The sequence below is a fragment of the Amblyraja radiata genome, chromosome 2 (assembly GCF_010909765.2).
Source record: "Amblyraja radiata isolate CabotCenter1 chromosome 2, sAmbRad1.1.pri, whole genome shotgun sequence".
Taxonomy (NCBI): domain Eukaryota; kingdom Metazoa; phylum Chordata; class Chondrichthyes; order Rajiformes; family Rajidae; genus Amblyraja; species Amblyraja radiata.
Genome location: NC_045957.1, coordinates 7,979,517 through 7,996,708, shown reverse-complemented (window position 1 = coordinate 7,996,708; position 17,192 = coordinate 7,979,517). Strand labels below are relative to the sequence as shown.

Genomic DNA, 17,192 nt, shown 5'->3' with positions numbered 1-17,192 from the left:
GTCCAACTCAACTGCAATAGATCGAGCAATAGGGAAGATACAGGGTGCAGAATATAGTTGTCAGCATTGTAGCGCATCAGTTCCACAGACAAAGTCCAATGTCCGCAATGGGGTAGAGGTGAATCGGACAGTAACCTAGCATTATGGAAGATAACGGGGGGGGGGAAGAAGCTGTTCCTGAGTTTGGTGGTGCGTGCTTTCAAGCTTCTGTAACATTTGCCAGACAAGATTGGGGAGAAGGAGGACTGCCTGGGTTGAATGCACAGACGTTTGCCCAGTGTAGGGAAATCAGAACAAGAGGACCCAGGTTTAAGGTGAGAGGGGAAAGATTTAATAGTAACCTGGTGAGGCAACTTTTTCACACAGCAGATGTTGTGTATATGGAACACGGATAGGCAAGGTTTGCAGGGATCTGGGCCCAACGTGGGTGAATGGGACTAGCGTTGATTGGGCATCTTGGTCAATAGACAATAGGTGCAGGGGTAGGCTATTTGTCCCTTCGAGCTAACTGCCATTCACTGTGATCATGGCTGATCATCCCCAATCAGTACCCCGTTCCTGCCTTCTCCCCATATCCCCTGACTCTGCTATTTTTAAGAGCCCTATTCAGCTCTCTCTTGAAAGCATCCAAAGAACCTGCCTTCACCGCCCTCTGAGGCAGAGAATTCCAGACTCACAACTCTGAGAAAAAGTGTTTCCTCGTCTCCGTTCTAAATGGCTTACTCCTTATTCTTAAACTGTGGCCCCTGGTCGGCTTGTACGAGTTGAGCCAACGGGCTTGTTTCTGTGCTGTGTGATTCTCGTGGACAACTCTGGGTGGAGGTTCGTGCTTGGGGTCTGGAACTAAGTTGTTCTGCCTCGAGTCCACCTCTGCCCACCCAGGGTTTATAAATTTAGTGCAGATGAGAATGTTTGCCTCTGCAGCGAGTCGCGAATCTGCTGCGTGCTGCTTAAAAGTCAAAGCAGGCTTATCCAGAATAAATAATGAAATTATTTAAAGAGGAAAAGCGTGCACAGCTGTGGGGTAAGAGCTGGGGAGGGGTGGAACTAATTGGAGAGCTTCATTACAGCGCGGAATGTGTTTTCCTGAGTCTTTTGAAGAGGAAGTTGATTGCTAAAGGTCGGCACGGTGGCGCAGCTGGTGGAGCTGCTGCCTCCCGGCGATGGAGCGCTGGGTTGGATCCTGGCCTCGGGTGCTGTTTGTGAAGAGTTTGCACGTTCTCCCTGTGACCGGGTGGGTTTCCTCCCACATCCCAAAGAAGTGCGGGTCGGTGGGTTGGTTGCCCCTCGGCAGAATCTGGAATGAGTCGGTGTGCGGAGAATATAATTGGATCAGATTAGCGTAGGATTAGTTTAAATGTAGTTGATGGTCAGTGTCAATTTGGTAGGCCAAAAGGCCTGTTTCCGTGCTGTATCTCTCCATGACTAAGATTTAAAAAAGATTCTTGTAATATCGCAGGAATGCTGTTGCATTGATGGGACGGGTAAGTGTTCATATGTTCATAAGTGATAGGAGCAGAATTAGGCCATCAGGCCTACTCTGCCATTCGATCATGGCTGATCTATCTCTCCCTCCTAACCTCATTCTCCTGCCTTCTCCTCATAACCCCTGGCATGCGTACAAATCAAGAATTAATCTATCTCTGCCTTAAAATATATCCATTGACGGCCTCCGCTGCCTTTTGTGGCACAAAATTCCACAGATTCACCGCCCTCTGACTAAAGAAATTTCTCCTCATCTCCTTCCCAAAGGAACATCCTTTAATTCTCTAGTCCTAGACTCTCCCACTAGTGGAAACATCCTCTCCACACTCACTCCATCCAGGCCTTTCACTGTTCGGTAAGTTTCAATGACGTTCCCCCTCATCCTTCTGAACTCCAGTGAGTACAGGCCCAGTGCCCATCAAATGCTCTTCATATGTAAACCCACTTATTCCTGGGATCGTTCCACTAAACCTCCTCTGGATGCGGCCTGTCCAGCGCCTTATAGAGCCTCAGCAAATGATCTTCAAATAATCTATGTCAGTTTGAACTCGGTGGGTTTCTCCTCTTTCCAGCAGCCTGCTGTTCCTTTGGTCATTCACCCAGTGACCATTGAGCAGAAATCACAGCACTGGAGGAATTCAGCGGGTCAGGCAGCATCCGTGGAGGGAAAGGGAAATGGAATTGTGACATTTCTTCAGATGCTGCCTGTCCTGCTGAGTTCTTCCAGCACTTTCTGTGTTTTACTTAATGCCCCTGTCCCACTTAGGAAACCTGAACGGAAACCCCTGGAGACTTTGCGCCCCACCCAAGGTTTCCGTGTGGTTCCCGGGAGTTTTTGTCAGTCTCCCTACCTGCTTCCACTACCTGCAACCTCCGGCAACCACCTGCAACCTCCGGGAACCGCACGGAAACCTTGGGTGGGGTGTAAAGTCTCCAGAGGTTTCCGTTCAGGTTTCCTAAGTGGGACAGGGGCATTAGATTCCAGCATCTGCAGTCTTTTGTGTCTCAACCCAGCGCCCATCTTCAGGGTTAGTTTAGAGATAGAGCATGAAACCAGGCCCTTCGGCCCACTGAGTCCATATTGACCATTGATCATCTGTTCACACTAGTTCCAAGTTATCCAACTTTCTCATCCACTCCCTACTTGTTTATATGGTATACTGAGTACCTTGTTCACACACTGAAGAAGGGTTTCGGCCCGAAACGTCACCTATTTCCTTCGCTCCATAGATGCTGCTGCACCCGCTGAGTTTCTCCAGCATTTTTGTGTACCTTTGTTCACACACTACTTGTGCTGCTATGAGTAAGAATTTCATTGTTCTGTTTCGAGACACAAGACCATCAGACACATTTGACTCCGTACACGTGAGGGGCAATTCACCGAGACCGATTGACTTACAAACCCGCACGGTCTTCGGGATGTGGGAGGAAACCGGAGCACCCAGGGGCAACCCATGCCGTCACAGGGAGAACGTGCAGGGCACACAGGTCACCCGAGGTCAGGATGGAGCCCGGAATTGGCGCTGTGAGACAACGACCCGACACGCTGCATCACTCTGCGTGCCTTGGATCTATGACCCCTGGAAGGAAGCAGGGACAGAGAATGAGCAAACCCCATTAGTGTGCCTCCTCTCTGGTGCAGACATCAACTAAACTGCACTGTTGCTGGCGAGCAGGCAATGCAGCAACGGCCTGCGGTAATCTTCTTCTGTGATGGACAAGAGCGTTGTAATAAGGAAATGAGTTGGCTGTGAGCCATCCCACACTGAAGGTTGTGTTGGCTCGGATTCAGCCGCTCATTCAGCCTTTGTTCAGCAGTGCCTTCTCTGGTTATTTCTCATCCCCCTCTCTCTTCCCCCCCCTCCCCTCTTCTCAAGTCTGTTCTCTCTGCGCACTGTATCGCAGGCCTCGGCTCTGCAGCAGCCTCTCCCCCCCCCCCCCCCCCCCCCCAGCAGCGTATTCCGGACCGGCTTGTCACTGCCGAGTCAGCACTTTGGCTGTACTGGTCCAGCTGCAGCTTCCTGCAACGCAGCACGAGCCTGTGTCCTGCACTTGTGTCCTGCCTGCTGGAGGGGAGAAATAAATGAGCGCGGCGCAGTGACGCAGCTGTCCGGCAAAACATGCAGAAGCTTCGACACACGCACCACCTGGAACTGCCTCTGCCCCTCTGTCATCCAACTACTGAATGGTTGGCCCATAAACTATGCTGTACTCCCCATCTTCCAACCTACACCACTGCGCACCTTTCACTTTGTCTTTGTAATTGTAACGCCGTAACACCATATTCTGCACTCTGGCATTCTTCCCTTTGCAATGCCTGTTGTACTTGTGTATGGGTCGATTACGCTCCCGACGGATGCTTTGACTGGATAACACGCAAACTGATTTTCACCGTATCTCGGTACACGTGAAATAATGAACTGATACCAATCCCACATTGTCTTTGGGACGTGCACAGTCACATGGAGAATGTGCAAACTGCAAAGACAGCACCAAGGCTCACAGTTGAACCCGGGTCACTGGAGTTGCTGGCAGCAGCAGTAACAGGTTGCCCCACAGTGCTGCCCTCCTGTAGGGTTATTCCTTGTTCCCCGCCACCATCACTGGAGGTGATGAATTTTTTCAAGGTGGACCCAATCATCCAAATACATTTTGGAAAATGATCTGAACCTCGGCACTTGCATTTGTTTATCTTGAACAGAGTTGGGTGACGCAGCTTGTAAAGCCGCTGCCCCACAGTGCCAGACGCCTTGGGTGCTGTCTGTGTGCAGGGTGCACTTTCTTCCTGTGTCTTGCGTGGGGTGTTTTTCTGGGTGCTCCGGTTTCCTCCCTCATCTCAGTCAGTGTGGAAACAGGCCCTTCAGCCCAACCTGCCCACACCGGCCAACATGTCCCAGCTACACTAGTCCCACCTGCCTGTGTTTGGCCCACATCCCTCCAAACCTGTCCTATCCATGCACCCGTCTAACTGTTTCTTAAATATTGGGTTAGTCCCAGTCTCAACTACCTCCTCTGGCAGCTTGTTCCATTCACCCACCACCCTTTCTGTGAAAAAGTTACCTCTCAGATTCCTATTAAATCTTTTCCCCTTCACCTTGAACCGATGTCCTCTGGTCTTTGATTCACCTACTCTGGGCAAGAGACTGTGCATCTACCTGATCTATTTCTCTTATGATTTTATACACTATATGATCACCCTTCTTTCTTCTAAGCTCCAGGGAATAGATGTCCCAGCCTACTCAATCTCTCCCTAAAACTCAGACCCTCTAGTCCTGGCAACATCCTCATAAATATTCTCTGTACCTTTTCCATCTTGACAACATCTTTCCTATAACATGGTGCCCAGAACTGAACACAATACTCTAAATGCGGCCTCAACAACATCTTATACAACTGCAACATGACCTCCCAACTTCTATACTCAATACTCTGACTGATGAAGGCTAATGTGCCAAAAGCCTTTTGACCACCCTATCTACCTGCGACTCCACCTTCAAGGAGCCATGCACCTGCACTCCTAGATCCCTCTGCTCTACAACACTACCCAGAGGCCTGCCATTCACTGTGTAGGTCCTGCCCATGTCTGACTTCCCAAAATGCAACACCTCACATTTCTCTGTATTAAATTCCATCAACCATTCCTCAGCCCACCTGGCCAATCGATCAAAGTCCTGCTGCAATCTTTCACAACCATCTTCACTATCTGCAAAACCACCCACTTTTGTTTAATCAGCAAACTTGCTAATCTTGCCCTGTATGTTCTCATCCAAATCATTGATGTAGATAACAAACAGTAACGGGCCCAGCACCGAACCCTGAGGCACACCACTAGTCACAGGCCTCCAGTCTGAGAAGCAACCTTCCACCATCACCCTCTGCTTCCTTCCATGAAGAAAATTTTGTATCCATTCAGTTATCTCTCCTTGGATCCCGTGCGATCTAGTCTTCCAGAGCAGCCTACCATGTCGAACCTTGACGAATGCATTATAGAAATCCATGTATACAACATCTACAGCTCTGCCCTCGTCGACCTTTTTGGTCACGTCTTCAAAAATCTAAAATCAGATTTGTGAGACACGACCTCCCACGTACAAAACCATGCTGACCACCCCTAATCAGCCCTTGCCCATCTAAATGCCTGCATATCCTATCCCTCAGAATACTCTCTGATAACTTTCATACTACAGATGTTAAGCTCACTGGCCTCTAGTTCCCAGCATTTTCCCTGCAGCCCTTCTTGAATAGAGGCACAGCATTTGCTACCTTCCGGTTTAGTTTAGAGATACAGCGCGGAAACAGGCCCTTCTGCCCATCGAGTCCGCACCACCCAGCGATCCCCGCACATTTACACAACCCTGCACACACAAGGGACAATTTACACTTATACCAAGCCAATTAATCTGTCCGTCTTTGGAGTGTGCGAGGAAACCGAAGATCTCGGAGAAAACCCACGCAGGTCACAGGGAGAACGTACAAACTCTGTACAGACAAGCACCCATAGTCAGGATCAAACCCGGGTGTCTGGCACTGCAAATGCTGTAAGGCAGCAACTCTACCGCTGTAATGGTCTGTATTTAAAGACCACTCGTAAATTTCAAGCCAGGGCTCCCACAATTTCCTCTCTGGTTTCCCACAACGTCCTTGGATATATCTGATCAAGCCCTGGAGATTTGTCTACCTTCATACACGCAGGTCCCTAGTGTACAGGTGAAGGGTGGAATCTAGAGTGGGGGGGGTGGGGGTATAAAGTGGCATTAATGTAAGATCTGTGTGGCTGAATGAGTGATGGTCAATACAGACTCAATGGGCCGAAGGACATGTTTCCGTGCTGTAGTGATGGTGTGCTATGACGTTGAGATTCACTGATCTCTTATTCATGAGGAGTGGCTGATGTAGAGGATTCTAAAACTAGAGGCCGTCGGTTTGTGAGAGGGGAGAGATTTAAGAAGGACCTCATGGGCAATGTTTCCACTCAGAGGATGGTCTGTATCTGAAATGAGCTGCCAGAGGAAGCCATAGAAGCAGATGCAGTTACGACATTTAAAGGACATTTGGACAGATGTGGATAGGAAGGGTCTTGAGGAAAATGGGCCAAATGAAAGCAATGGGACTCGTCCAATATGTCAACACATGGACGAGATGGGCCGAAGGACCTGTGTTTCTGTGCCGTTTAACTCCACGAAGAAGCATCAGTGATCTGTTGGTGAGAGTATGGAACGGCAAGCCTCATCAGGGATCTGTGATTGGGATTGAATGTCCAGTAAACCATCGATTGTGTGGGACAGGAATTGGCAGACCCTGTCAATGACTACTGGTGATCTGTGGATGCAGAAGGTGTCACGAGTGCAGAGGTACGGTGAAAAGCTTTGCTTTTGGCCATCCAAACAGATCAGGAAATAGAGTTTATTGTCATGTGTCCCTGATAGGACAATTAAATTCTTGCTTTGCTTCAGCACAACAGAATATAGTAGGCATGACTACAGAACAGATCAGTGAGTCCATATACCATTATGTGTTCTGTATTCATCAATAAATAAGCAGATAAAGTGCAAATAAACAGATAATGGTCTATTAATGTTCAGAGATTTGTTTCAGTTGAGTTTAATAGCCTGATGGCTGTGGGGAAGTAGCTATTCCTGAACCTGGTCATTGCAGTCTTCAGGGTCCTGTACCTTCTACCTGAAGGTAGCGGGGAGATGAGTGTGTGGCCAGGATGGTGTGGGTCCTTGATGATGCTGCCAGCCTTGTTGAGGCAGCGACTGCGATAGATCCCGTCGACGGAAGGGAGGTCAGAGCCGATGATGGACTGGGCAGTGTTTACTACTTTTTGTAGTCTTTTCCTCTCCAGGGCGCTCAAGTTGCCGAACCAAGCCACGATGCAACCGGTCAGCATGCTCTCTACTGTAGAGTGCAAGAGTATACTTCTCAGCATTGTAGTGCCCCAGTTCCATAGACAAAGTCCAATGTCCGCAATGGGGTCGAGGTGAATCGGGCAGTACCCCATCTTATGGAAGGACATCTCTGGGGATCCGTGTGCCCTCTCAGCGATCTGCTGCTGGAGATCGGTCAGTTATCTTGGGCATCATTTGTTTATTCGTATCTCGGTGTCGCTGTCAAGATCATAATCATAATTGAGTTGAGTTTATTGTCACGTGTACCGAGGTACAGTGAAGAGCTTTTGTTGCGTGTTAACCGGTCAGCAAAAAGACAATACAGGATTACATCCGAGCTGTCCACAGTGTACAGATACATGATGAAGGGAATAACATTTAGTGCAAGATAAGCCAGTAAAGTCCAATCAAAGATAGTCCGAGGGTTTCTGATGGGGGCAGATATGGTAGATAATAGTAGCCTGTATCTAATTCCCTTCTGCGAGACAGGGTTGAGCAGCCTTGTTGGTGCTGGTGAAGGTGCTGATGGAGGATGTAGTTCCAGGATTCGGACCAGGTGATGGAGGGGGACCAGCAATACGTTTCCGGTTCAGTACTGTGTGCAGCCTGAGGGGACCCTAAAGGTGGAGATGCTTCAATGTCGTTGTCCCACTAGGGTTGGATTATTTGGCTTATTGTGTCACGTGGACAACTATCCAGTCAAGTCATACCATATATGAGTGTAATCAAGCCATGCAGAAATACAACAGGCAGTGCAAAAATACCAGAGTGTGGAATATAGCTGGTAGAGCTGCTGCCTCACAGCAACAATGACCAGGGTTCGATCCTGACGTCGGGTGCTGTCTGTGTGGAGTTTGCACCATCTCCCTGTGACTGCGTGGGTTTACTCTAGGTGCTCCGGTTTCCTCCAACATCCGAAAGGTGTGCGGGTTGCAGGTTAATTGGTCTCTGTAAAATTGCCCCTAATATGTAGGGAGCGGATGAGTAAGTGGGATAACATAGAACTAGTGTGAACAGGTGATCATTGATTAGCGTGGACTGGGACAGAAGAGCCTGTTTCCATGTTGTATCTCTGAACTAAAAGTGTTTCTAAACAAAAAGTGCAAGGTCTGCTGTGAGGTAGGTTGCAAGACCAGGACTGCACCCCAGCACATGAGAGGCCATTCCAGATGTCTGATAACACTGAGGAAGTAGCTGTTCCTAAATATGGTTGCACGTGCTTCCAAGATTTTGTACATTCTGCCCGACAGGACAGAAGAGTCATTACAGTTTTGGCCTCCTAATCTGAGGAAGGACATTCTTGCCATAGAGGGAGTACAGAGAAGGTTCACCAGACTGATTCCTGGGATGTCAGGACTTTCATATGAAGAAAGACTGGATAGACTCGGCTTGTACTCGCTAGAATTTAGAAGATTGAGGGGGGATCTTATAGAAACTTACAAAATTCTTAAGGGGTTGGACAGGCTAGATGCAGGAAGATTGTTCCCGATGTTGGGGAAGTCCAGAACAAGGGGTCACAGTTTAAGGATAAGGGGAAAATCTTTTAGGAACGAGATTAGTAAAACATTTTTCACAAAGTGAGTGGTGAATCTGTGGAATTCTCTGCCAGAAGGTAGTTGAGGCCAGTTCTTTGGCTATATTTAAGAGGGAGTTAGATGTGACCCTTGTGGCTAAAGGTATCAGGGGGTATGGAGAGAAGGCAGGTACAGGATACTGAGTTGGATGATCAGCTATGATCATATCGAATGGCAGTGTAGGCTCGAAGGGCCGAATGGCCTACACCTGCACCTATTTTCTATGTTTCTATGTTAAGAAGGAATGACCAGCAGAGACATTGTGGGCCGATGGGTCTATTTCTGTGCCTAACCACTATTACAATGAGAACACCCTTTTATTTTTCTAAACTCTGATTATGCCTCGACGATCTAACCTCCTCATACGACAACCCCCCCAGCCGTGCCTCATCCAGCCAAGAATATATTTTCTTGGGTAAGGAGACCAGAATTAGACACTCTGCTCCAGGTGTGGTCTCGACAAAAGCTTGCATAATTACATTAGCACATCCTTCCTCCTGTACTCAAGACCTCTTGCGATGAACCCATTTAACGCCTTAACTAATTCCGGCACCTGCACGTTAGATTTTCACTCGTAGAATGTAAGTGATTAACAAAGGAACCAAAGTATGACGGGTGCGTATTTTTTGACACATCAAGCGGTTAGAATCTGGAATGCGCTGTTGGAGAAATAGAAAATCTTTTTAAAAAGAAAAACTGCAGATGCTGTAAATCTGCAATAAAAGTGGAAAATGCTGGGAACACTCAGCAAGTCAAGCAGCGTCTGTGGTAGAAGGAACGGCTAACCTTTGATGTTCAAGAAGGAACTGCAGATGCTGGAAAATCGAAGGTACACAAAAATGCTGGAGAAACTCAGCGGGTGCAGCAGCATCTATGGAGCGAAGGAAATAGGTGACGTTTCGGCCCGAAACGTCACCTATTTCCTTCGCTCCATAGATGCTGCTGCACCCGCTGAGTTTCTCCAGCATTTTTGTGTGCCTTCGGCTAACCTTTGATGTTGAGGCAAGAGTGAAAGAAAGAATGTTTGGGGTAAGATGCGGAGAAGGTGTGGTAGGTAGACGCAAGGAATTGCAGATGCTAAAATTGTGCATAAAACAGAGAGTGCTAGAGTGGCTCGGTGGGTCAGGTCAAGACCATAAAGTGGGGGTGGGAAGGATAGGACACAGGGAATATCTCTGATACAGTGAGACCAGAGGATATGTGTATGAAGGAACTGCAGGTGCCGCTTTAAACCGAAGGGAGACACAAAATGCTGGAGTAAATCAGCAGGACAGGCAGCATCTCTGGAGAGAAGGATTGGATGACATTTGGGGTTGCGACCCTTCTTCAGACTGACCTCGAGAGAGGGAGATACATAGATAAGGAAGTGTAAGGTGTGAAAACAGGGCAAAGGGAATGGAGATCATAGAAAATGTAGAACAGATCATTGTTAGCTGGGAGAAGGTACATGTAACAACAAGATAACATCTTCCCATCTCTCCTGCTTTCTGCAGAGACCATTCCCTCCACAACTCCCTGGTCAACTCGTCCCTTCCCACCCAAACCACCCCCTCCCCAGGTACTTTCCCCTGCGACCGCAGGAGATGTAACACCTGTCCCTTTACCTCCCCCCTCGACTCCGTCCTAGGACCCTGACAGTCTTTTCAGATGAGGCAGAGGTTCACTTGCACCTCCTCCAACCTCATCTACTGTATCCGCTGTTCCACGCGTGGACTCCTATATAATCGGTGAGACGAAGCGCAGGCGATCGTTTCACTGAACACCTCCACTCAGTCCGACTAAACCTACCTAATCTCCCGGTTGCTAAACACTTTAACTCCCCCGCACTGACCTTTCCGACCTGGGCCTCCTCCATTGTCAGAGTGAGGCCCAACGCACATTGGAGGAACAGCATCTCATATTTCGCTTGGGCAGCTTACAGCCCAGCGGTATGAACATTGACCTCTAACTTCAAGTAACCCTCGCTTTCCCTCTCCATCCCTCCCCCTTCCAAGTTCTCCGACCAGTCTGACTGTCTCCAACTACATTTTATCTGTTTGCTTTGTTGTTACCTTCTCCCAGCTAACAATAATCTATTCTACATGTTCCTAGATCTCCATTCCCTATGCCCTGTTTTCACACTTTACACTTCCTTATCTATGTATCACCCTCTCCCCTGACGTCAGTCTGAAGAAAGGTCTCGACCTGAAACGTCACCCATTCCTACTCTCCAGAGGTGCTGCCTGACCCGCTGAGTACAGCTTTTTTGTGTCTATCCAGAAAATAGTAGACTTGACCACTTGGCCACTCAAGCCTGCCCCCGCTTTTCATTAGGATCATGGCGGATCGAAGCTGGCCTCATCTCCTCTCTGTGCCAGTTTCCTAAAGCCTTCAATCTTCCAAAATCTTCTACCTCCACCGCTGTCTGAAGCAGAGGATGCCAGAGCTTTACCTATATCTGCCAAATAACTAGGGCCTTATCTTGAAACAATGTCCCCTCATTTCAGATTCTCCTATAAGTGATTTTTTTTCAATCTTGACATGTATATTCGTCCCTGAGGATCACATCAGTTTCACCAAGATTACCTCTCCTGATTCCAACAAATACGCACCCACAACACAAAGTTCTGGAGGAACTCAGCGGGTCAGGCAGTGTCTGCGGAAGGAATGGGTAAGAGACCCATTCTTCGGATTGGGACCCTTCTTCAGACTTAAATACGAGCCCAACCTGTTTAGCCTCAATGGGTTCATGGAGGAAGGTGGAAAGAGAGGTGAACAGAGCTAAGAGGTGAGGACAGAGGGCAAGAGAGCAAACCAAGGTTTAAACGCTGCAAACTGCAGGCTTGTGGCACACGCCCCCCCGCAAGTCAGGCTGAACTAACAGCGAGAGTGAACAGCGAGTATCACTGAGAGGTGAATTGCATCGAAAATGACTAGTTATGATACAGTCAGTCAAAACATGACCTGAAGTTGTCGAGAAAGTGCTGGAGGAACTCAGAGAGTCGGGCAATGTCAGTGGAGGGAATGGGTAGATGGCCTTTTGTATCTCGAACCTTCAGACTGAAAGAGAGGGAGGTAGGTGGGTTATTACTTGAAATTGGAGAATTTAAAGTTCACTCCGTTGGGTTAGAAGCTACCCAGGGGGATTACGAGCTGGGCAGTAGGACCAGTTTCTGTAACTTACTCACAGTTGAATGGGAAAAGGATGGTATTTAGAGTCATAGACATACAGCACAGAAAAAAGGCCCTTCAGCCCAACTCACCTATGCCGACCAAGATGTCCCATCTAAGCTAATCCCACCAACCCGCATTAGACCTGGATCCCTCTATACCTTTCCCCATCTATGTACCAGTTGCCAAACAGATACAGACCTCAGCTACTCCCTCTGGTAGTTCGTTCCATACACCCACCACCCTCCGTGTGGAAAAAGTTGCCCCTCGGATCTTTCCCCCACACCTTAAACCTATGCCCTCTGGTTCTTTATCCCGACCTTGATGGGAGGATAAAAAACGTGCATCACCTCTATTTCCCTCATGATTTTACTTGAGGCCAATTCAATTGTTGTATTGAAAAGGAAGATAGATAATTCAAGAGGAAGATAGATATGTGTCTAAAAGGACAGAATTTGCATAACTGAGGAAGGAGTGGGAGCTGGATTACTCCACGGTCTCCAAGGGCCAAACGGCCTCCTTCCATGTTGTAACCGTTCTTATGATTCTACGGTGATCTCTGACATTTTGCTGTTGATGAAGGAGGGGAAACTGGTGAGGCTCTGTCCTTGTTCTGAAATGAGGCTGGGGACATCTATCTATTGATCAAGGTGGGCAGACACAAAATGCTGCAGTAACTCAGCGGGACAGGCAGCATCTCGGGAGAGAAGGAATGGGTGACTTTTCGGGTCAAGACCCTTCTTCAGACCCTTCTTCAGAAAAATCGACCCCGAAACGTCACCCATTCCTTCTCTCCAGAGATGCTGCCTGTCCCGCTGAGTTTCTCCAGCATTTTGTGTCTACCTTCGATTTAAACCAGCATCTGCAGTTCTTTCCTAAACAAGGTCCTGCTAGGTTTTGCTCTTAGACCTTTCAGGGTTTCCAGAGCCTGAAAATGGACACAAAATGCTGCAGTAACTCAGCGGGTCAGGTGGCATCCCTGGAGAAAAGGAATAGTTGACCTTACGGGTCGAGTGGTAACGTATACTTCTCTCCAGAGATGCTCCCTGACCCGCTGAGTTACTCCAGCATTTTGTGTCTATCTTCGGTGTAAACCAGCATCTGCAGTTCCTTCCTAAACATTTTTTCCTGAGCTTGAGTGGTTCTGAGCTGAGGATGACCTTGCCGGCCATTTTAGGCCGTAGTCATTGACTTGTCATTGTTTGTTTAAAGCATGACGCAATTGTTTCTGGTTGATCTTGCTTTTGAGCAAAAGTGAAGCTTTTAATTTTTGCCAGTTTGTGTAATTTGACCTGGACGTATATCGATCCATCCCTAAAGTCATTGATACTAAAGAACCGCCGTCAACTTTCCCCATTCGAGGAAGCTGTAACCTAACCCACAACCTGTTGCAACGCAGCCTTTTATAACCAGCCAGGCTTGCTGAATTAGTACTATAGACACATAATCTTGGTGTTGTTTAAGAATCGGAAGAGCAGAGGTAGTTTAACATTTGGAGACGCAAGAGACTGGCAGATGCTGAAATCCTGGGCAAAGTGCTGAAGGAACTCAGCGGGTCAGGAGGAATCTGTGGAGGGAATGGACGGACAGCATTTCGGATTGGCACCCTTCTTGTGATTGAGGCATCCTTGTGATTGAGGCAGTGCAGCGTAGGTTCACGAGATTGATCCCTGGGATGGCGGGCCTGTCATATGAGGAAAGATTGAAAAGACTAGGCTTGTATTCACTGGAGTTTAGAAGGATGAGGGGGGGATCTTATAGAAACATATAAAATTATAAAAGGACTGGACAAGCTAGATGCAGGAAAAAATGTTCCCAATGTTGGGCGAGTCCAGAACCAGAGGCCACAGTCTAAGAATAAAGGGGAGGCCATTTAAGACTGAGGTGAGAAAAAACTTTTTCACCCAGAGAGTTGTGAATTTGTGGAATTCCCTGCCACAGAGGGCAGTGGAGGCCAACTCACTGGATGGATTTAAGAGAGAGTTAGATAGAGCTCTAGGGGCTGGTGGAATCAAGTGATATGGAGAGAAGGCAGGCACGGGTTATTGATTGGGGACAATCAGCCATGATCACAATGAATGGCGGTGCTGGCTCAAAGGGCCTCCTCCCGCACCTATTTTCTATGTTTCAGGTTGACTCTAAACCATTCTCTCCACAGATACTGTCTGACCCGCTGAGTTCCTCCTGCACATTGTATTTTTTTTTGGCTGGACTGATTCAGTTTGGACAAGGCATTCTCTTCGTGATGTTATTCCAAAATATATTTTTCTCTGCAGTCAGTAAGGTCACACCTCAGCCTCCCAGCATCAAAGAGGAAAAAAAGCCCAGCCTATCCAACCTCTCCCCATAACACGCGCCTGCAAGCCCAGACAACATCCTGGTCAATCTCTCCTGCAACCTTTCCAACATAAATGGCATCCTTCCTATAACTGGCTGACCAGAAGTGCACACGGAACCAAGTGTAGTCTCACTAACGACTTGTACAGCTTATCGTGATGTCCCAACGTTTGTACTTAATACCCTTCCCACTGAAGGCAAGTGTGCCTAACCTGTCCATCGTGATTCATCACTTACTGGCAGCCATGCACTCTGTACTCCCAGACCTCTGTTCTACAAGGCTCTCCAAGGCTCTACCATGTACTGTGTGCGCCCAGCCCTGCTTTGCCACACCAAAGTGCAACACCTCACACACTTGTCCGAGACAAATTCCATTTGCCATTCCTCGTGAATAGATGTGCGGCACAACTACCTGGGGTACTTGCCTACCCAGGGCACTGACTGTGGGCTTTGCAGGACGACTCGTGTCCTGGGAACAAATTGCACAAGAAATGATAATTCTTTCACCATAACCTGTCCGCTTTCTGTCGGGAAGCCTCGGACCTGACACACTAACTCCCATTGCTGCTCGGTATTTTTGCCATATCCTGCTTTATTTTGGACTTCCAGCATCTGCCTGATTTCAATTTAAGACCATTATTTCTGACCTTCAACTGCCTGATCTTAATTTACGAATGTCTGCTTTGTCCTTTGGACTTTCAATGTCTTCCTGATATTAATTTTAGATGGTGTCTGCTTTGTTTCAGCTTTCCAAAGAATGCCTGATTATAATTTGAGACCGTGCCTGCTTTATTCCAGACTTTCACCATCTATCTGATTTTAATTTCGGATCTTGCCTGTTTTATTTTGGACTTCCAATGTCTGCCTGATTTTAAGACTGTGATTGCTTTATTTCAGACTTTCAACATCTGCCTGATCTTAATTTAAGACTGTCTGTTTTGTTTCGGACTTCCAACGTCTGCCAGATTTTAATTTAAGACCGTCTCTGCTTTATTTTCGATTTGCATCATCTGCCTATTTGTAGTTTGTCTGCTTTATTTCGGATTTCTAATTTCTGCCTGAGTTTATTTTCTGCTTTATTTTGGACCACCAAGGCCCGCCTGGTTTTAATGTAAAACCCCTGTCGTCTTGTATGACCACCAGGGATGTATTTCCCTCTCTGTCTCTGTGAAAGGCCCGTGTATCTCTCAGAGCAAAGTGTCCTGTCTCTCAACCCTGACGTTACTCCACCCAAACCGCGTTGAGCTCCTTTTGACTCAATCTACCCCTCTCACTGCCTCGGCAAGGCCAGCAGCGTAATCAAGCATGATTGAGGCAAGGCACCCTGGTCACTCTCTCTTCTCCCTTCTCCCTTCTCCCTTCGGGCAAAAGGTATCGAAGTGTGAAAACACATTCAGGGGACAATTTGGAATGGAATAGAACGAAAGCTTTTCACTGTACCTCGGTGCATATGACAATAAAGTGAACTGTCTGTGTCTGGCCACTAACCGCCTCTCTCCTGCCCTCCCACAGCGTCACCATCAGCACCTTCCAGGATTTCCAGCAGGCCACGTGTCGGCAGCGCCCCGACGCCGTTCTCTGGCAGCAGTCCAAGGCCAGAGCTCGCTCACCGCACGGCCTTGCCAAGGCCACGGCTCCAGCGGGGGCCAACCAGCTGGTCAAGATGGCGGTGTGGGGGCTGACCGCCACTCTGGGAGCGGCTGCCTTTGCCGTGGTCAACACCGCGATGGAGTGGGCGCCGGAGTTTGTCCTGCAGCTGTTCCCGTAGCCGGGGATGGAATTAGAGGGGGACCCGTCTCTGGCCAGCACGCACCGACTCAAACCGAGCAGCGCCCTGGTGCAAAGTGTCAAATAAGCCAAGAAACAAAGCAAGACGTGGTGCTTTTCATCATGCTTTCCATTCTCATGGCCATCGGAGGACTAGCCATTCACACACATCTCCCCCCCAGAGCCAGAGGAACTCAGCGGCTCAGACAGCGCCTGTCGAGGGAAATGGACAGACGAGGTGTTGGGCCGGGACCCTTCACCCACCCACCGCCTCCTGCTCTACCACAAGGGCTGGCATGGAAGCATTGGACAGCGTGGCCTACCGTGTTCCGTAGATATCCTTCATTCTATACTTCTGTCAGATGTTCAGCCAAGGACAACTCGAGAGGTTTTAAAATGGAAAGCCCTTGCCCTTGAATGGGGGATAGGAAGCGAGTCCGGCCTAACCATGGTCATTGGTCATCGGCAAGCCGCAGATGCTGACAATCTGAAATAAAAACAGACATGGGCCGGAAACTCTGAGTAGCAAAGGCTGCATCTGCAGGAGGAGAAACAAGAGTTAAGCTCTTGGACCTGGTGGATCATTCATTCCTCTCTTTCCACAGATGCTGCCTGACCTGCTGAGTGTTTCTGTCATGTACTTGTACATTCCACATACTCACAGTGAAGTTACAATTACTGCAGCACACATTTCTTGCTTCTCTTCGGCTGTTCTTGTAGGGTTGGCGGGTGGGGGTGGGGGGGGGGGGGGGGGGGGGGGTGCTTTCTGTAAATTCTCCCCTCAACGTTTCTTAGAAGCTGTGTGTTTATGATTTTGAATGCAGTGAAGGAGCATAATCGGTGAGAGGGTTGCATTCATTGAAGGATGCAGCATGGAAACAGGCCCTTTGGCCCACCACGTCCACGCCAACTAGTTAGATGCTATCCCACTTTCGCATCCACTCCCCACGCACTAGGGACAATTTACAGGGGGCAATTAACCCACAAA

General features: G+C 48.3%; 1 protein-coding gene across 2 annotated transcripts in view; it reads left to right on the top strand.

The window, feature by feature from the left end:
* Positions 1-16,861, top strand: part of LOC116986302 (TBC1 domain family member 20-like) — a 39,856-nt gene extending 22,995 nt beyond the window's left edge. The window contains exon 8 of one of the 2 annotated variants that reach the window (XM_033041701.1): positions 15,950-16,861. In XM_033041701.1, coding sequence (XP_032897592.1) covers positions 15,950-16,621 — 672 coding nt within the window. In that variant the 3' untranslated portion in view covers positions 16,622-16,861. The remainder of the gene's footprint in view (positions 1-15,949) is intronic. The other variant, XM_033041710.1, reaches the window with a different exon arrangement.
* The last annotated feature ends 331 nt before the right edge of the window (positions 16,862-17,192 follow it).